General features: G+C 37.0%; 1 protein-coding gene and 1 long non-coding RNA gene across 6 annotated transcripts in view; one reads left to right on the forward strand and one right to left on the reverse strand.

Annotated features, from left to right (window-relative positions):
* The window catches only part of LOC145266346 (ankyrin repeat domain-containing protein 17-like), a 331800-nt gene extending 312474 nt beyond the window's left edge, over positions 1 to 19326 (reverse strand). For all 5 annotated transcript variants that reach the window (XM_080121948.1, XM_080121947.1, XM_080121940.1 and 2 more), the window contains exon 1: positions 18902 to 19326. In XM_080121948.1, coding sequence (XP_079978074.1) covers positions 18902 to 19207 — 306 coding nt within the window. In that variant the 5' untranslated portion in view covers positions 19208 to 19326. The remainder of the gene's footprint in view (positions 1 to 18901) is intronic.
* Positions 265 to 6803, forward strand: LOC145266345 (uncharacterized). The gene is made up of 2 exons (XR_013864703.1): positions 265 to 435; positions 6679 to 6803. It is a non-coding gene; the product is annotated as an uncharacterized LOC145266345 (long non-coding RNA).
* Positions 19327 to 21741: the final 2415 nt, after the last annotated feature.

Genomic DNA, 21741 nt, shown 5'->3' on the forward strand with positions numbered 1-21741 from the left:
TATATATATATATATATATATATATATATATATTATCCCAGTAAACCACCATAACTCGGAAAATTTCGGTAACAAATTTCGGTCATACAAAATTCTGAAACGGAAAACGAAATATATATATATATATATATATATATATATATATATATATATATATATATATATATATATATATATATATATATATATATTACTAGCATATGTATAGTGTAGCAAATTTAGGGCCAATCATGAAGAAAGATTGATTCGTCTAAGGGGCGTAACTCTACTTTTACTAAGAGATTAATTTGGTTTGTATGCGTGTGCTTGCATGTACAAAAATGTCTAACATAATTGCTTAATAGCCGGAAAGTTACTTGTTTGCGGCAAATTTAAATGCGATATATTCGTTTTCAGCATACCCAAAAACCTCGTCATTTGTGATTAAGCTGGAAAGTAAGTAAAAATTTACCAAATGTTTTTTCATTCAACTATTTAATATAATATAACAATTTTTTTAAAAGTAAATAAAAATAGATTTATTAAAATGCGATTATTTATTTTGAAAGTGTTAAACTTCGTGATTGCCTGTACCGTAATTTTTCTCAAAGAAAATATTCTAGTAATTGTAAGAAAAAATATATTTAAAAAAAACAAAAACAATAGTAACAATGAAATTATCTTTTTATATTTACTTAAATAAATTTTTACATTAAATAAAGTAGTTGAAAAAATATTTGGTTAAACTTGCGTAGAATGCGGTGTTTTACGGTTGTTGAAAAAATGGAACGGAAATTTAAATTTCGTTCCGTTTAAATCTTTTTAATTACAATTGAGCATACAGCCTAAAAAAAATCGGGGTTTGTATTACTGTACACATAGATTCGAAAAAGTTGTCAAAAAACAAATATATAATAAATAAATGTTATCAAAGGCAAGATAAGTTACTTTTCTACCAAACTGGATATATTTTTCGTGTTTTTATTCAATGTAACATGTTTATTCAGCTCGAAAAACATACGGTGTTTACCGATGTATTGGAAAATTCAAGATGGCGTCTGATTCTCTCTTTAACACGGTAAGTTTGGGAAAAGGTGTTATGAGAGCGCGTTGAGGGCGGCCATCTTGGATTTAAAAAAATTGTTTGAATTTTATAAGTGCCAAGGGGAGATAACTCAATTTAAAGCGCCAAACTCCCTCCCATCTTTAATACTAGCTTTTCTTCCTAAAAATCGAACCTTTTGCTCGGTATCATAAAAAATTGTTCTGTTTTTTTTTTCGGAGAACTTCGTTCTATAACGGATACATACAATATAACCTTTTTTCGAAATTTTAATTTTTTTAATGTCTTGATTAAACTGTACAAGTACCCCCCAAAAATAACTTTTATCGTAAAAAATTGATACATTATTACATTACGTCCAACTCACCGCTTACATTCGACATGCTAACTTTTATAGGTTTTCGGTTATGCTGATAAGGGTGTCTATTCCGAAAGCTGTTCTTAACATGGGGAGGTTAGAGGGTGTTCATTCGTTTATTTGCAATGTGAAAGAACAGTTAATTAGATTTGTCAAAAATAAAGAATACCAAAAAGGTATACCAAATTAACTTTTTTTTCGTTTTAATTAAATTTAATTATTTCGTTTTTTGTTAATCAAATTTTCAGTACTTGTACAGTTTAGTCAAGACATTAAAAAATGAAAATATCGAAAAAAGTTTAAATTGTTTGTATCCGTTATGGAACGAAGTTCTCCGAAAAAAAAAATTCACTTAATTTCATCAAATAGTTTTTTTTTTTTTTTGTTTTTTTTACAGTGTAAAAACAATTTATGATACCGAGCAAAGTGTTCGATTTTTAGGAAAAGCTAGTATTAAAGATGGGAAGGGGTGTCAGCGCTTTAATTGGAGTTATCTCCCTTTGGCATTTCTAAAATTCAAACAAAATCTTTTTTTAAATCCAAGATGGCCGCCTTCAATGCGCTCTCATAAAAACGTGTTTTTCCAAGTAGTTTTCCAAATATTAAGCCATGTTGTCATGGCTGGCCATTTTTGTATGCGCATGCGTGCGATGGTACTAACCCTTGAACTCTGGGACTATTTTCGATTTCACAGCCTAGCCTTTGTTTACGCTATGCGCGAGCATAAACGAAGGCTTGCGCGTACAAAATGGCCACCCGTGATAACATAGAATTACATGGTTTAATATTTGGAAAACTACTTGTTTTTCGTCTAATTTAAAATTTTTGCCAATACTACACTGTGACAAGGCAGTTTGGTATGCGAGTGCATATTTACCAGTTTTTTTGTTTTTTTTTTGCACAAAACAGTATTCATCAATTTAAACCCTCAATTTCAACTCTTCACTATGGATTGGTTGGTTCTTTTTGTTTTACGGCATATCAACCCTTTTCAGGTTATTTAATGCCGAATCCAGTTATTTTGAAGAAACCTTTTTTAATAGAATATTTGTTTTTTTCAAGTCGGTTTCTATTTAACCCATAGTTGGGATCCTAACAGGTACTACCACTCTGGGTCTGAGTGGACCTGAGAGCAATGACAATTAAAGGGTGGCTCCACACTCCCCAAAGCCCGCAAACTGGGGCCTCACCATCAGATATAGTTTAAGGTCATATCCAGGACCCTTCACTATGGAAGATGTCCACTGTGGTTCTGATCTACAAACGCAAAGTTGACAAACCAAAGTTATCTAGTTTTAATCCAATTTCTGTGACCTCTTGTCTTGACAAGGTCATAGATCACATTGTGAACAACTGCTTTACTTCATATCTCATAGAAAATAAGCTCATACATCCGTCTCAGTTTGGTTTTCTAAAATCACACTCTGCCACGGAACAAGATGCCTGTTTTAATCAACACTTTGGTCTCAGAATGTGAGGCTAAGAAGTGCACAATACTGGCATTTTTAGATCTTACCAATGCGTTTGGAACCATTCCTCATTTGGCGTCCAAGGCAAGCTCTTCTCTTGGGTCTGCAACTATCTGTGTGATCGGCTGCAGGCTACTTTGGTCAATGGCTGTTTGTTGGATGAGCTTCCTGTCTCAACTGAAGCGCAGCAGTACAGTATTATTGCACCAATGTTTCTTTTGCTCTTCCTCAACAACTTGATGGCATTAATGGACAGTGCAACATCTCATTTAAACTGAAAAGAGTACGGAGCCAAATAATATTCTCAATGTTCCGTCCTGTATGGTGTGCCCACTCATTACTGAAGCTTCTGGCTCATGTTTAATCTGTTGCTTGTATCTGGTTGCATTCCTCTTATATGGAAAACCTCCACTGTGGTTCTAGTCTACAAGAGGTGATGGATCAAAGTTATCTAGCTAATGTTCAATTTCTGTGACCTTTTGTCTTGACAAGGTCATGGACTACATTGTGAACGACTGCCTTACTTCACATCTCATAGAAAATAAGCATTTTTGAATCTCACTGCATTTGGAACTGTTCCTCACTCAGCCCTGCAGCAGAAACTATCCTCACTTGGTGTCTGAGCAGGCTCTTTTCTTGAATCTGCAACTATCTGTCTGACCGACTGCAGGGAACTTTGGTTGCTGGCTGTTTACTGGTTGAGCTTCCCGTCTCAGCCGAGATACTGCAGTACAGTTTTATTGTGTCAATGTTATTTTTGCTCTTCATCAATAACCTGCTGACATTAATGGACAGTGCAACATCTCATTTGTGGGGAATTTCCACAAAAAAGTATTTTAACAAAAGTTTGCAACAATGGTTGTTGCGACCTATAGCATCGGAAAAAAATGAACACCTCATCAGTCGGGCAAAGTTAATAAGGACACAAGTCTTCCTGTGCTACAATGCTGGACTGATCCAAAATCCATTCAGCACGATCAGGTGACTTTTTTTAATAAGCTTGGCCAATCAAACAAAGCGAACATAACAACTATCAACATAAGAGTCTGCACTCTCACAAATATTTCTTCTTTGCTACCACTCTTCCAGAGGGTGCCAGTAAGTGACGCCTACCAATTCTTTTGTGTAGAGCAATATTTTTTCCCAATACATTTTAACTGCGACGACTTGACTGTGTTCCCAAGCTCTTATACTGATGACAGACAAATTTCTGTGCCGCACCTAGACCCTTACAGAGCATCGGTATATTTGTAATTGTTGCTTGTTTTTGTATCTAGGTGGGCAAAGGACTGTAGTATGCTGTTCAACCCAGCAAAAACAGTTGCACTATTGTCCTCTAGATGCCTCTCTCCTGTCCCTATCCGTGGGATTTGGTTTCAAGACATATTTATGCCAGTCTCGAAATGTCATAACTATCTGGGAGTAATAATATCTAGCACTCTCAGGTTTGACAATTAGAATCGCCATGGTTTGACAGCTTATCAAAACATGTCAAACTCTATGACCAGTCAGTTTGCACCAGAAGATCTGAACGGAAACTGGAAGTGACGTGTCAGATGTCATGTGTTCTAGTTTGCACAAGCATTGTTAAGTTGGATTGGAAACGCTGAATGAACAATATGAGGTCTCAGATTGGAGACATAGAGAACCTACAAGCTAAGATTCACTTCAGTTCTGCCATGAAGAAATGCCTGGAAGTGAATAAAATATTAAAAAAAAACACACATCTGTCTTGGGTCCCTGTCTCGGAGCGTTTCCTTTAAACAGGTTCTAGCTCCCCTCAAAGACGGTTGGCGAATCCCCCAGAAGTGAGCAGTAGAAAGACGTATGTCGTCATGTAAGGGGTATTCTGACATGCACTCACCTATCTATCTGTCTATAGAATAATCTATTTAGCAATGAGTGGTCGATAGAGATTTGAATGGTGACATGTTTTGACATGTATCAAACTTTATGACCAATCATTTGCATCGGAAGTATCCAAATGGGGATCAGACGTGACGTATCTGGTGTTTCGGTTTGAATAAGGTGAGTAAAGTTTAGTGAGTTGGTGTTGAGGCGCAGAAAAAGACAGATGGGCTAAAATGGTCTCGGAATGGAGACATAGAAGAACCCCCCCCCCCAGTCAGAGATCATCGGTAACTCCATTTCTGCTGACGGGATGCCTCGGAGTGAATAAACCATATAATAAAACCACGCATTTATCTTCAGTCCCTGTTTAAATGTATGTATGTATGTATGTATGTATGTATGTATGTTTGTATGCCTGCCTAAAACTTTTGACAGGTGACGGATTTTCACAAGATCTGTATCGTTTTGGAGCTCGACCCTTCGGATGACAAATAGCGAAAAATTGGCTAAAAACATTAATTCCTTCACCCTCAACTGGACACTTTTCTACAAGGAGGGGGTCGCTTTTTTTCACCGATATTTTCTTTTTGATTGACTAGCCTTAATTTAAACCTTCACCACTTCTGGTTTGGCGATGGGCGCAACAGCAAAGACATACTTTTTTGGGTTTTTTTTCACTGCTGTGACGAAATGCCTAGGAGCGAATAATAAAAATATATATAAAAATAATTAGTCATTTTGGGTTCGTCTTGAAGCGTCTTTGTTACAACAGGTTCCAGCTCCGGCAAAGATGATTAACGAATACATAGAGGTAGCCAACAGCAAAAACAGGTATGTCGTCAATGTATATGTTATGTTAGATGCTCTGACATGTACGCACCAACACCTAAACGAGTCATGGGCCATAAAATAGACATTAAGGATATGTGAACAACAGTCTGTTACATAACATACAGTTAAATACATATGGTCCGTTTATGATAAAAATACAAAAGACATTTAGTAGTAACACGTATGCATCAAATACGCCACGATTCAACTATATATACATGTACGTTGATTTATATACACCGTCATATATAAACACTCCCCCACACACAACGTAACATACATCAAATCCGTTGCCAAGGCTGCTCGAAAAATAGTAGGATCCTTCTACCGCTCCAGTAGATATCTCACTCCTGATGCAATTCTTTACCTATATAAAAGTCAAGTACAGCCAACGATAGAGTACTGTTGCCACATCTGGGCTGAAGCTGCTCGAAGCAGCTTATCCTGCCTTAACAGAGTTCAAAATAGACTTCGTAGCTTCGTGGGGAATGCCCTTTTCTTTTCCCTGCAACTTCTTTCCCACAGAAGAGACGTTGCGAGCCGACTCTGCTTTATCGTTATGCCAAGTGTTCAGCTGAGCTTGAATCTATGGTTCCCCCCCTCATCAAACTTTCACAAAAAACACTCGTCTAGCCAAAACCACTATCAATAATTTCCCACACTCTTTATTTGTGCCTAAACCTAAACGTAGATTCCATGAACAAAGCTTCTTTCTTAGAACTGCACGCCCGTGGAACTCTCTTCTGTTTGTCTGCTTTCCAGCTGACTACAATTTGATTGTCTTCAAGTCCAACATAAACAAGTTCTTGATGGACCGTCCCTCTAAGTAATCCAATTTACAAAATCTCCAATACTTATGATTACTACACTATAATCCCACAGCCAATGCATACCCATTAACCCTTATCCTCGAGTACCCTCTGGGCCTTGATAAGTGGTAACTCCTTTGTAAAAAAAAAAAAAAAAAAGCTTAAATTTAACTTGAAAATACTATTTTAAAAAATAGCACAGTAACTTTTTTGCATAAGCATCTGATTTTCTTAGTTAAATAAACTATTTGATCAATTTACGTGATCTTTGGGATATAAAATTCAGTAATTGTTTTCTTTTTCTGCTTTCCTTTTCAGGAACCCGGGTTCCATTTTGTATGGTGTCTTCAACTCGCTACCAGATTTTACTGAGCCAATATATGCAGCCATGAGGGTTGATCTATGTAATTGCAAAAAACTCCATTTTTTTTTTTTTTTACTTTCTCTCTCATCAACATTCACAATTATATTGACGGGTATACTGGAAACGAATATCACATTTAAATTTGGGGCATATAAGCAGTTTTCTAGATATTCAGATTTTTACTGGTGGCCATGTTTTTGTGTTTTTTTTTTCAAATTGAAAAGTACTAATGCGCATATGTGTTACAAAATACACCCTCCTTCCCATGTTAAGAATGGTGAACGCGATTGACATTTACTAAGTAATACACTGGAAAAAATTTTTTAATATTAAGAAAACTACTTGTCTGCACAAAATTTAAATGTGATATTCGTTTTCAACATACTTGAAAACTTGTTTTAGCCATCATTTTTAAAGTGAGTATTGAAGTGGGACGAAAGTAAAAATTTACCAAAACTCTTGAAATTCCTGGAACCATTGAAGATTCCTATGTTACCCCCCTCCAGCACACACCTGTTTGTATTTTGCGGCATTTTACAGTATAGACAAAAGGTAAAAAGTTTGGTAAAAAAAAAATCTAACAAATAGATGTATCCAAAGGCAAGAGAAATTATTTTACCTAGCTAGATAACTTTACAATATCAAAATAATTTATCTTGCCTTTGGTAATATTTATTTTTTTTATCACTTTATCGTTTTGTTGTAAATACTGCCAAAATGGCCACATTTTTATGCTATTTTAGATTAAATAAACAATGTTTCTTTATTTTGCAGCCTGGAGCAAAGTGTAGTATTTTTTTCTGAAACTACAGTTCATCTTTATGTCCTTAAAATATGAAAAATATAAGGTGTTATAGGCGATCCTAGATCCGTCGACCCTAGAATCAGTGTCAGGTGATAACCTCGAGTTAAAGAAATAATGGTTCGGATACAAATTCGCCATGATTGGATAGAAGTCCTAAGTACATTTGTGAATTACTTAGGACCTCTATCCATCATGGCTGACGGAACAAGAGTACGCTAACACCATGAAGTAAATAAAGGGTTCCGTTCGAAATTCCATCCAAATTCACAAGTTCGACAGAAACATTCCAGAGTTCGACAAGATACACCTGAAGAAGGTCTGAGGTTATATCGACCGAAAATTGTGAAAATCACACTCAAGATGAGAACAGTAGTCCGATGAATAATAATACAGAGACGATCTGTTTGCGAATTTTAGATATTACGATCGGGGAAGTATGCAAAAACTTCTTACAGAATTTAACCAATATGCGAACCCTCACCCAAAAATCCTTTCATGGACATACACAAAGGCTCACATCCATTTTGCCCTTTATATGATATACTAGCCTGGGTGCCAGGCTTTTTGGAGTTGTGTGTTGAGCAAAAAAAAAAAAATGTTGTGGCAGGCAGGCAGGCTCCAACCCGTACCGCAAAGGAGTAAAAGGGCGTGAAAAAAAAACAAAAAAAACATGACGTCTTTGCTGCTGCAGCCATCACCAAACCGGGAGTGACGTAGGTTTAAATTAAGGCTAGTCAATCGAAAAGAGGGGATGACTTTCAAAAATATCTGCAAAAAAAGCAACCCTTCCCTGTAGAAAAGTGCCAGTTGAGGGTGAAGGAATTAATGTTTTTAGCCAATTTTTCGATATTTGTCGTCTGAAGGGTCAAGCTTCAAAATGATACCAATCTTGTGAAAATCAGATGCATCTGTCAAAAGTTTTAGGCAGACATACAAACATACATACATACAAACATACATTTAAACATACAGGTGATATTTATATTATAGATTATATTGGACCCAATATATAGTAACAATTTAAAAAATGTTTAAAAAATGACTCGTTCATCACCACGGAGAATTGAAACCAAAGTGTTTAGCTTACAATTTACTTTTTCCTTTGATGTTAATGACTGACTTATGAAGACATGTTTGCTGCCAGAGATTGGGTCATAAAGTATGGATAACTACCGTAATTTTATTTGGAAAAAACGTGCCTTTGTTATAACAACGAACGGGACCACATTAATAGGCTCGCAGAACACAACTTCTTATACATAATGCTTTAAGTAAACTACATCTTTCTCATACCTAGTCTGAGCCAGAATTGAAATCTTTAGGTATATCTCAGAAATTTGCATGAAATCTAGAAAGGTACTCTTCATTTAATCCACAGAAGTAGCATGCTCTCGTTCTGTCAGCCCTGACTGGGTAGAAGTCGTTAGTAATTCCATGAAGACGGAAATAATACAAATTATCAATCCTCATCTCAAAAAATTCAGAAACAAAAATGATTTGTTGAAACAAAAATTAAAAATTTTATTTATTTATTTATTTATTTTGTGTGTGTGTGTGCGATAATGGTGGTGTGGATCCATTGCCATCCGGACTTGGGGTTAGTGGAAGGTTTAAAGAATAGACACCCGAATGTAGATGAGAATAGTATGATTATATAAAATTTACCTTTCATTTCTATGCCTTGCTACTAAAAGTGTGGAGAGAAAGGTGGGAGGGACCTTTAATGCTTGCAAATCGCGACCCTGAGAATTGTAATGACCTTTGACTGCGCTGTCAGTTTATAACTCATCTGTCAAACAATATTCAACAAACAATTCCAAAGGTTAGCAGATTTCTATCATTCATCATCTTTTTTTATTCTTAACTTTTGACGACATTTTTTTTTCCTATTTGTTTTTAAACAGAAGGATGTTTTTAATCTATGCATAAATAAAAAAAAAATTTTTTTTTTTTATTTTGTTCTAGCTGGGGACAGAGAATCCAACCGGATACCAGCCATTCACCTGCTACTTCATACATTCCAACCGAGAGATCTTTTTAAGATCATAACTGCTCCACTAAGTGCAATTGTTTGTATCTCTCATACACTTGGTTCACCGGGTATATTCACTAGGAAGTTTTGAAAATTCTTTTTCATGAGTCCAGTTGCTGACCAACTTGCAACATTAGCCCTAAGCAGGTTGATCCAGCTTTCCCCGAAGAAGGAATGTCTAGGGAGCGTTCCCCAGTCACATGTCTATCCTGATTAGGTGAAATGACAATGTTATGCTTTTGCAGTTCTTGCAGGGAGATGTCAACGTCTTCCTGCATACAGCACCTGGTATTTTCCAAATGGTCACCCATCTGGTACTGACCAGGCTCAACGTTGCTTAACTTCAGTAATCTAATGAGAACTGGTGTGTCAATGTGATTATGTTGTATATGAGTTTGATTGCTTCTATAATTATCGAAATTATGAAGATCTTCCTAAGATTCCAATTTCTTTTCATATTGTACATAAGGCCTTCGTATTTTATCTTTTCCTTCTTAGTTCTATTTAACTCAGCATCGTTGGTGACACTATCTCATGCATTCTAACCGAGAGATCTTTTTAAGATTCTAATTGTCCTTTTAAGTGCAATTGTTTGTATCTCTCTTGCACTTGGTTCACCAGGTATATTTACTAGGTAGTTTTGGAAATTCTTTTTCATTTTTTTTTTTTTTTTAATTTTCTTCCCTTGAAGATTATAATGCTGGGTATGGGGCAGCCAAACCAGCGGCCAACATTGCCCTACTTTTTATTGAAATCAGCCGAGAGCTCTTTTTAGTATCCTTGTTGTTCCCTTAAGTACAATTGTTTGGATCTCTTTTGCACTTGGTTCACCAGGAATATTAGTTAGGTAGGACTTCAGGTTCTTCTTCATAAGCCCTGTGGCACCTATAATAACTGGTGGTTCCAGTTTCTTTTCATATCATACATGATACCTTGGTATTTGGTCTGTTTCTCGCTTTCAGCTCTGTTCAGACCTCCATCATTAGGAACACTCACTTCAACCAAGGTTGCAAATCTCTCTGACTTATTCCATATAACTATGTCAGAATTCAGCATTTTCAAGGTAGGTGGCTGTAGGGATTACATGGTCGTAATGTATGGTATATAAGTCATTTCCAACTGTTCTTTCAGGTTGATGTTCTCAGGACTTGCTGCTACACTGGATGTTTAATTTTTTACAGATGGTCCAGTGCAGGTACTTACATACTCCATCATGTCTCGTTGTGTATGACCATTCCCCAAAAGAACCTCGCAACTTGATATCAAATGACTCAAACTTTCCAATTCCGTGTGGCAGAATCTGCATTTGTTGTTATTAATGAGACCTGCCATCTTCTTGAATGCATTGACCTTGATTGACCTTGAGCAGCCATTATAACCCTTTCCTGATCGTGGTGGAGGGCTCCCCTCTTGAGCCAGTCCAAGGAACCTTCTTTGTCTATGTATTTCTGGGAGAATTTCCCCAGAAAATACTTTGCACGCTGATGTTGGTCCCACTCTTCAATGTTCCACCTTTGGAAGGTCTCAGTATATTTCTGCCGGCTCTTTCTTGCTATTTCTGTGGCAGGCTTGTTTGGTGTTTCAGCCTCATCTGTGAGACAGCTCTGACCAAAATGTTTGGCCAGCTGGGTGACTGATGTTGTCTGGTCATGACTATAATTAGTGAAATGATGGAGAGCTTCCTAAGATTCCAATTTCTTTTCATGCTGTACATAAGACCTTGGTATTTCATATTTTCCCTCTCAGCTCTCTTTAACGTAGCATCATAGGTTGCTTCTTCCTCCTTCTTGTACCACATCACCATGTCATGTTTAATAGCTCTGTTTTCTAGGTACATAGCTAAAGGAATCGCAGAGTCATAGTGGATTGTGTATGACTCATGAAAAAAATCCTAAACAGTTGTGAATATGATATTCTAGTTCTTGCCCAGAATTCTCCAGATATCTATACTCCTATAAATTTGGGATATACGGCACACAGATTTTCAACAGATCACCAGTTAAACAATGTTGAGCTTGGCCAGTACCAGATTAGTGGTTGATGGGCAGAAATCAGAGGCCCACAGTATTAATGCTGGAGTCCCCCAGGGGTCCATCCTGGGCCCAACTCTCTTCCTGATCTACATCAATGATCTCCCAAAATACATAATTAAATCATTTGTTGACATCTATGCTGATGACACGACCATCTATGGCAACAAATCAAAGGCCGTAAATGATAAAGTTCTCTCTAATTCTCTCTCCTCTGATCTTGAGCGCGTGGTGCAATGGGGGAAGAGGTGGCTGGTCACTTTTAATGCATCCAAAACCAAGCTTCTATCTTTACATCATCAACGCTCTGATCCCCATCTGGCATCAATTGAAATGGATGGCTCTCGTCTTGGAGAGGCTCCATGTTTTGACAAGCTTCTGGGTTTGGACTTTACTCCTGATCTGAAATGGAACACATACATCAAATCTGTTGCCAGAGACGCTGGGAAAATGGTGGGATCCTTCTACCGCTCCAGAAGATATCTCATTACTGATGCAATTCTCTATCTGTATAAAAGCCAAGTACATCCAAGGATGGAGTACTGCTGCCACATCTGGGCAGGAGCTGCTAAAAACAGCCTATCCTACCTTGACAGAGTACAAAATAGACTTTGTGATTTAGTGGGGGATGTCCTTTTCTCTTCCCTGCAACCTCTCTCCCACAGAAGACACGTTGTTTTATCTTTGTTTTATCGTTAATTCCATGACAGGTGCTCGTCTGACCTCCAATCTCTCGTCCCTCCTCGCCAATCTTTCACGAGAAACATTCGTCTAGCTGAAACTACTGTCAATAATTTTCCCCACTCTTTATCTGTGCCTAAATCCAAACGTAGATTCCATGAGCAAAGCTTCTTTTTTAGAACTGCACGCCAGTGGAACTCTCTGCTGCTTGCCTGTTTCCCACCTGACTACAACTTGGACGTCTTCAAGTCCAACATAAACAAACTTCTGACAAACCGCCCCCTTAAGTAAGACACTCTATCAAAACCCCCAATACTAATGATTACTACAATACTATCTCATTGATTACTGTACACGCAATAACCCTTATCCCTGAGTGGCCTTCAGGCCTTGATAAGTGGTGACCCCCATGTAAAAAAAAAAAAAAAAAAAGATGGGTGACCATTTGGGAAGGCTAGGCATTCTATGTACCGCGCAGAGTTGTACAAATTTCCAGGTTAGTATCTGGGGTCGCATTTATTCACTGGGAGAGATTCACCTCCAGTCTTCATTAAAACATGCATCTAGGTTGATTTTGTTTTACGTCATATCAACCCTTTTCAATTTACTTAATGCCAAATCCAAAGATTTTGAAGAAAAAAATTTTTTCATAGAATATATTTGTTGTTTTCAAGTCGGTTTCTATTCGACCCATAGTTGGGACCCCAACAGGTACTACTACTCCGGGTCAGAGTGGACCTGAGAGCAATGGCAATTAGAGGGTGGCTCCACACTCCCCAAAGTCCGCAAGCTGGAGCCTCACCACTGGATATAGTTTAAGGTCATATCCAGGACCACATGCATCGAGAAGGAAACTCTGATGTAAAAACCCGCGGTCTACTGAATACAGTGGCAGTAATCTGCACTGACAAAGGTTAGCAGTCATACCAAAAAGTGTTGTTGGTTCTACACAAAGCCTTCACCACTATAAACAAATTATCTGTTTAGATTTCCGAACAACTTAGTTTTTGTAGAAGCTCATATGTCAAAATCAATGGGAGAGTCCATCAGAATTTTTTTTTTTTTTTGTGTATTGATATTCATATTAAAACCCCTTTTTTCTATTTATTTAAAAAGAAAATACAACTTTGTTATATATGGGTCGTGGAATTGCATTCATCTGCAGAAGACCTAGCTAATTTGCATATCTTTTTAGACATTCATTTTAATTACTTCCCTATTAGGTTTTTTTTTTTTCATTTTTCTTATGGAATGATTATCTTTAGTTAACTATTACATGCAATTATATTCATGCAGATATTCTACATGATTTATACATGCGTAATATTTGCGTAAAAAGTTTATAGTAAACACAAACCTCTTTCTATATATATTTATGTATGCGATTATATATTTGTTTAAAAAATTTTGCCTGCCAAACTCCTCTACCAGTTTTTAGTTTAGAGACATGAAACTTAATATATAGGGTATTCGAACCCATGCAAAACTTTATGTTTGGGTTTTAGCTGGGGAAAATCGGTGCAAAAGTGTGGAAATTAAAAAAATGGAATTTGCCAGGTGAAGATCAAATGACAGCATTACAAATATGTATGCGTAACGTAATAGCTATTGGTTAATGTTTTAATTTTTAGCCTTGCAGCAAAAATGTCTTCATAGGTCAGGCAGTAACGTCAAAGGAAAAAGTAAATCATAAACTAAACGTTTTGGTTTCGATTCTTGGTGGTGGCACACAAGTCATTTTTTTTTTTTTTTTTAAACTTTTAAAATCATTACTATATATTACGTCCAATATAATAATAAATACGAAGTCTACATTAATCAAAATATCATATTTAAGTGTATTTTATGACCGGGCAATGCCGGGTGGCTTACTGATTAAAAATAAACTAAGATGAATGTACAAAATGTATTACGATCTTTTCAATTTTTACCCCTTTTTGACCACTTAAAAATTATTTTAACCGGCTACAGACCCATAAAAGAACGGTCCATAAAAAATCCAATCATTTTAGACCCCCTAGCACCGCTCTGCGACTTTCAGCTTCAGAAGAGATAGAGTTTGAAAATACGGAAACAGACAGACAGACAGACATATAGCCGTTTATATTTAAATTTTTGACCATTTTTGTGCCTCTCTGGATTGTAAAACAAACCCAATACATAATTAATCCAAAAATTGTCTGTAGGCGATAAAAATGGGTTAGGGTTAGCGATAAAAATGGGTTTATGTTTTTTTGTTTGTTTGCTATATTTTACTAAATAGGGAACAATTGAAGTTAAAATCTCAGGATGGAAAAAAAGTATTAAAATGAGTTTTCTGGTGAAAGGACTGACCCTCTCAATTATCGGCCTTTCAGTTTCCTCCCCCTCTTCGCTAAAATCTTTGAGACCTTAGTTAATCAAGCACTAGTCGACCACCTCACAAAGGCAAATTTTCTCTTTGACAAACAGTATGGATTTAGACAATGTTGTTCTACTGCAGATATTTTAACAGTCACTGGGACATATGGCCGAGTGGTCCTAGACGTTGTATCAAAGTTTACAGTTACCCAAAGGTGCTGAGTTCAATCCTGAACGAAGGCAGTGAAAAAGTAACATTCAAAACAGAGAATCAGCAACTATGTCCCAGAGCCTAGCTGGAGTCCGAACACGGTACCCCCGTAATAATAATAAAGGGTTGGGTTCGAGACTCCTAACAAACGATTCCCCAGTTCGATACAAAACACCTGATGAAGACCGGAGGGCAAAACGGCTGAAACGTTGTAACTACAACAACCAAGATGAGGAAGTCAGTCCGACAATCTCTTAGACAATGTTGTTCTACTGCAGATATTTTAACAGTCATCTCTAGACACATGTACCACGCATTGGATAAGACCAGCAAAGCCAGGGCTGTAGTCGTCTATATATCTAGGGCCTTTGACAAAGTCTGGCACAAGGGGCTGCTAATGGAAATTAAATCCTACGGTATAACTGGACGTATATTAAATATAATTAGATCCTTATTAGACAACAGGACCATCCAGGTTGTCATTGATAGATGTACATCCAAGCAGCATAACATTAAGACGGAAGTGCTTCAGGGATCAATCCTTGGATCACTATTATTCCTGATATTCATAAATGACCTCCCTGATACATAGTGGAATGGGACCGCAAATGGATGGTAACATTTAATGCTAGTAAGATTAAACTGCTCTCCTTTATTACAAGATGTCTCTCCAACCACCGATATCCAAGACAAATAACACCCTACCTGAGAATTCTTCCTTCAAACTCCTTGGCCTAACATTCACAGGCAATATGAACGGGAGAAAATACATTAAGAACATTGCAAAGGCTGCTGCAAAGTAGGTGGGTTCCCTCTATCGAGCTAGAAGACTACTCACACTTGAGAGTATCCTGTACCTCTACAAAGCCACAATTCGCCCATGCATGGAGTATTGTTGCCACATCTGGGCTGGTGCATCTACTACTAGCCTCTCCCTTTGGAATTCCCTTCCTGCTACCTGCTTCCCTGACTGTACTAATATGCAGAAGTTTAAATATAACGTAAACCAACATCTTATTAATCTTTCCTAGACATGGTCCCAAATAGTAGCCTCTTACCTCCAAGTGGCGATATGCTTAGTTAAGGGTGAACGTGAGAGTAAAAAAAAAAAAAAGTATTAAACGTCTTGTTTCCTTACGTAATAAAACATTTATTTTTTAACTCCAACATTATATATATATATATATATATATATATATATATATATATATATATAAAATGCTTACAGCGTTTCGCCGAACGTTTCGGTTTTTACATAAACACGGGTCACGTGACCCTCTGACATTGTCAATTTAACCACGGCCACCGGCGGTGGTGATTTAACCCAGGTTACGAACATATCACGTGACCTAAATTTTCCGAGGTCAGAAATTCGGTACCCATCTGGTACACTAGTACTTCGAATTTTATCGGTAGGAAGCTAGGCAGTCGGCCGACAATTTCAGCATTTAGGTCAAAAGTTTTGAGTTATGTCCCTTAACATGAAATTTAAAAAAACTAAGAACACCCGAAAACAATATTAATAAAGAAAGCAATAAATACAAAGTAATTATTAAAATAAATAAATAAAACACTATGCAACAATGTAAATATATTCAAAAAAAGAAAAAAAAAAAAATTCGTTTCATGTTTCAAGGATTCGGGTTTCATTTTGTGTACATGCATGCCAGCAGTTGTAATTTCTTTACAAGATTTTACCGGCAGGGGGGCTGATCTATATAAGCACGAAAAGAACATTTTTAAAATGAACGCCATCAAGTGAGGGCATTTCTGGGGGTTTTTTTTTTCCAGCATTCAATCTAATTAAAAACCAAAAATATAGAACAGTCTTTACCAGTGACTAAACGAGAATATCATATTCTAAAAATTTCGTAAATTGATAAAATATTTTTTATTTTCTATTTTTTATATAGAAAATAATTTTTAAACGATTTTATGCGATTAATATGAAATGGTTAGTATTACAAAGCTGATCTTGCAAGTCTGGGTCATTGTGGAGTTATCTGCCCTTTTTTTTCTTTTCAAGATGGCGACGTTGAAATAAAATTGGATTTTCTTAGTTTTTTTTTTTTTTTTTTTTTTTTTTTTAACTATTTGATCAATTTACGTGATATTTCGGTGTATATCTTTGTTCCGTGACGGTTCCATACATTTACAGATTAAAAAAAATATTTTTTTTTAATTTTTGCTTTTTAATTAGGTTGAATTATGGACTTTCACCCGCTTCTGCTGTTTAACATTTCCAACAAATTTAGAAAGCCATTCTTAACATGGGGAGAAGAATGTCGTAAAGTAAATTTATTTTACGACAACCACCACGGTATAGTGCTGTTCAGTCTAATGACACTATCCTCCATGGCATTATCTCTTCCTTCGGGAAAGCGGACAGGTTTATCGGTAAATATTTTAGTGGGGTGGCAAGAAGGGTGTCCTGAATTTACCCCCCCCCCCAAAAAAAAAAAAAAATAAACACCTATTAAACTGACCTGGGATCACATCCATACCCAGTGAAAATAATGGTAATAAAATAAAATGGGTACTTGTACAGTTTAGTCAAGAAATTAAAAAATGAAAATATCGAAAAAAGTTTAAATTGTATGTATCCGTTATGGAACGAAGGTCTCCGAAAAAAAAATTTCACTTAATTTCATAAAGTTTTTTTTTTTTTTTTTTTTTACATCGAAAAAACAATTTCTTATGATACCAAGCAAAATGTTCGATTTTTAGGAAGAAAAGCTAGTATTAAAGATGGGGAGGGAGTGTCAGCGCTTTAACTGGAGTTATCTCCCCTTTGGCATTTCTAAAATTCAAACAATTTTTTTTTAATCCAAGATGGCCGCCTTCAACGCGCTCTCATAAAAACGTGTTTTTCCGCTGTAAAAAGAAAACAAAAAAACTACTTGATGAAATTAAGTGAATTTTTTTTTTTTCGGAGAACTTCGTTCTATAACGGATACATAGAATTTAAATTTTTTTCGGTATTTTCATTTTTTTAATGTCTTGACTAAACTGTACAAGTACCATATAAAATGTATAAATAGACAAGTTTGTGTGTATATTTTAAAACTGGTAAACATTAATCAGATGTGACTTTTCCAGGGCATTCATCAGATCAGATATCATCAGCTGACGAACAATGTCAACAAAGAAGTACAAAACTTGGATTTTTAAACTATGCTATTAATTACTAAAAATCACAAAAAAAAAAGTTATTTTCGGTATTTATGCACTTTTGTTACCGTGCAGAAATAATGTTTTGGGGAGGGGGGGAAGCGTTTTGTTCTCTACTCTACTCTACTATCACGTAACAATTTAATATGATATCGTAAAAGTTGCATTTAACTTGCAAATACTATTTTTTAAAAAAGCGCGGTAACAAAAGTGCATAAGCATCTTATTTTCTATGCAAAAAAAATACTTGATCAATTTATGTGATTTTTGGAATATGACATTATCGTTCCGTGAATTTTCTGTATTTTTTAAATCTATTTTGTGTGTGTGTGTGTGTGTGTGTGTGTGTGTTTATGCACTTATGTAACCGTACTATTTTTCTTTTTTACATAGTATTTTCAAGTTAAATTTAAGTTTTATTGTATCGTATTTTTTTTTTACTATAAAATCGTTAGGTCAAACTACAGAATTAGTTTCGAAACAACCTTCTCATGTTAAGAATGGCTTTCTAAATAATAACGGTAACATAAGTGCATAAGTACCCCGTTTTTAGATTGAATTCTTGATTACAAAAAAAAATATGAGATTGTACTTTTTTAGGCGATTACATTTTTAGAAGGTAGGGAAGTAAAGTGAGAGTAATTTTTTTGGTAAATTTTTATTTACTTTCCACCTTAACAATCACCTTTAGAATGACGACTTTTGTAGGTTTTCGGGTATGCTGAAAACGAATATCGCAGTTAAATTTGCCGCAAACAAGCAGTTTTCCGGATATTAAGCAGTGTAAGTCCTTATGTTATAAGTAGTGGCCATTTTTTGTACGCGCAAGCGCGCATATAATTTTAAAAAATGATTATCACAAAAACTAAATATTAATAAATTTAAATTAAAAAAATGTACTACTTACATCAGATAAGACATCGTCATCATGGTGTATTATATCCGTGGTTAAAGATATCGAAGGTTGCCCACAAATCTGTGTTGGATTGTAGGGGGCAAGACGAAGATCAGTTGTTAAGCATGAATCATTACTAATACTACTATTACTATTACTACTACTACTGGGTTTCTTATAAATACTATTTTCGTTAGTATTATTATTATTACTATCGTTGTTATTACTATTATTATTAATATTATTGTTATTATTATTTCGAACAACGGGATCTTCCCTTAAAAAGGGGATTGCTGAGTTGGTTGAATATCTACTCATATGTACAGGTGTAATTTCTTGTTTGAAGGCATTCAAAGAAATGCCGTCTGTACTAAAGACAGTAATAGCAGTAGGTATAGCAGTAAAAACGTAGAGAATGTAGTAGTAGTTTGAGTAGGGCTCAGGTACTTTTAAGTTATAGTAGTTATAGTAGTTTATAAGTGATAATAGTAGTAGTTGAAGTGTAGTAGCGATAATAGTACTGATAAGAGTAGTAGTTATAGTAGTATTAGTAATACTAGTACTGATAACAGTAGTAGTTTTAGTGTAGTAGCGATAATAGTATTAACAAGAGTAGTAGTTATAGTAGTATCATAGTTATAATAGTATTGATAATAGTTGTAGTGTAGTAGTGAAAATAGCAGTGGCTATGATAGTAGTAGTTGTAATAACAATGTTACGGGACCTGTGGAAATTCCACAGCGGCATCTTTCATATTTAATATATTGCTGCTGGCTGGGCATTCTGCCTGACGTTCAGCCTGTATGGGGACCCCGCAATATTATTGTACCTATTTACAATGCCTCCCCACGGGACAGAGTTAGACACCAGGGTCGTTTTTTAACGTGGAGAAAAGGTACAAAAAATAAAAATTTTCTCAGTCGTGAAGGATTTCTCCTCCACTGAAAGAGAACGAGAAATGGAAGTGTCGCATCTGAAGAACAGATATTACACTTTGAGATATTAAATCTTTTATTCATGTTAAAAAATACAGTCAAAATCAACGATGAACAAAAAACTTAGGCACATGGCCAACTCAAAAGGGGGGATTTTGGGGGTCGTTGGTCATCCTTGTCACTCCAGAACTAAACAAAGTCAAAAGTTTCTCCCAGCTAGTATCTTCTTTCACCATAATACCGCATTCACCCTTTCATATTGGGGGACATCCTATAACTCCCAATTTTTAAAACATTTTTTATTGACGTGTAAAAACAAAAAAGATAACAATAAAATGGTACAATAATTCATTTTTGTCGAGGCGGGGGAAGAAAAAACAAAAGGTGATTAGTAGGACCCTCCCAACCCCGTCTAGTTGATAGACTGCCCGTTCCACTAGGTTTGTAAAAGGAACCTCGCTTCTGCGGGTCAGTCTCTAGGTGGGGATGCCCTCTAGATGGGGGTGAATCGAGAAAAGAAAATTTTTGTGGGTAAATATTTTAGTGGGGTTAGTTTGTATTTCTTTTTCTCCAAGATGGGTAAAATTTAGAGGAAGGGGTGAAAACAAAAATTGCAGGTAAGCGGGGATGGGGATCTTGGAGGCTTCCTAATCGGGGAGGGATGGAACACACACTCAGCTAGCTGAGAGACTACTTGTTTAATTTTACTTTACAGAACTGCGCGTTCCACACCTAGGCAGGGAACACGTATTCAAATTTGGCTCCTCTTCGTACACACAGACTTGCCACATGTATCCATCTTCTGTCAAATGCCGTGCAATGCAGCCTTCTTCTATCACATCTGATCTTCACCCGTAGTTGGTGTTTAAAGAACGCGATCAGATCTTGATCAGAAAAAGACAACACCCCCCCGGCAACCTTGCAGACGCGACGTCCAAATCACCATTCTCGCCACGGCCAGGATCGTAACGTAGACCATTTGTCTTTCCCGGTCCCACGGCGGCCTCACGTTGTCCACAACATTGGATACAGTAATTGGGTGAGGATGCTCAGGATCGATGCAAGCCGTCACTCCGCTGACATACGACCAGTACTGGCGGAGTTCGCGGCAATCGAAGAAAGCATGATCCGTAGTTTCTACGGCCGTTGTCCCACAACGGGGACAATCAGGCGACTCCAAAAACTCGGAACTGCATTGTATGTTGTTTAGTGGAAGTGCATTTCGGGCCAATCGCCAGGTCAGAGAGAACTCCGAATTGTTCAGATGACTCGAACCTGGCGCCCAGCTCCACGCGGAGCGGATCTCACTCTGCTGCCACCCCAAACGCGCGCATAGCGGGTCGTCAGCGGCCCCCTTCACTAGATCCCTGTGGAGTTCCCTACGGGTAGCAGTCACAAGGTCACTGGACCTTGGTAGTCGTTTTAGTGCGGCTCGGCACTCTTTTATGTAGGCAGATTCTCCCCGCAGCCTGCGACGGCTCTCGATGGAAGGGTCGAGAACGAGGTCGGCGAAGGCGGCAGTAACCACGGGGTGCCACGATTGGTCATCCTGCATATAGTGGCTCAGGAAGGCCAGCCTCTCAGCATCTCGATGACACTTCAAGTCCGGCATTCCCAAGCCTCCCTCACACGGACGTTGAATACAGACCTGTCTGCTCACCCAGTGTCTTCCTCTGTCCCAAAGGAGCGAGGACAAGAGTTCAACAAGAGCTTTTAGGTGTTGTGCAGGCAGGGGAAGTACGGCCAGTCGGTAAAGGATGAGAGGAAAGACGTAAGTGGCGCACGCCTCAGCTCTACCTTTTAAGGAAAGTTTCCTAGGAAGTCACGAATTGACTGCAGCCTCCACCTTTGACCATACCTCAAACCAATTCTTGTCAAGCTGGAGACCCGGTCCGAACCACACGCCGAGGATCCGGA

This window comes from Euprymna scolopes, chromosome 41, assembly GCF_053919585.1.
Source record: "Euprymna scolopes isolate OS-2025 chromosome 41, ASM5391958v1, whole genome shotgun sequence".
NCBI classification, from domain to species: Eukaryota; Metazoa; Mollusca; class Cephalopoda; order Sepiida; family Sepiolidae; genus Euprymna; species Euprymna scolopes.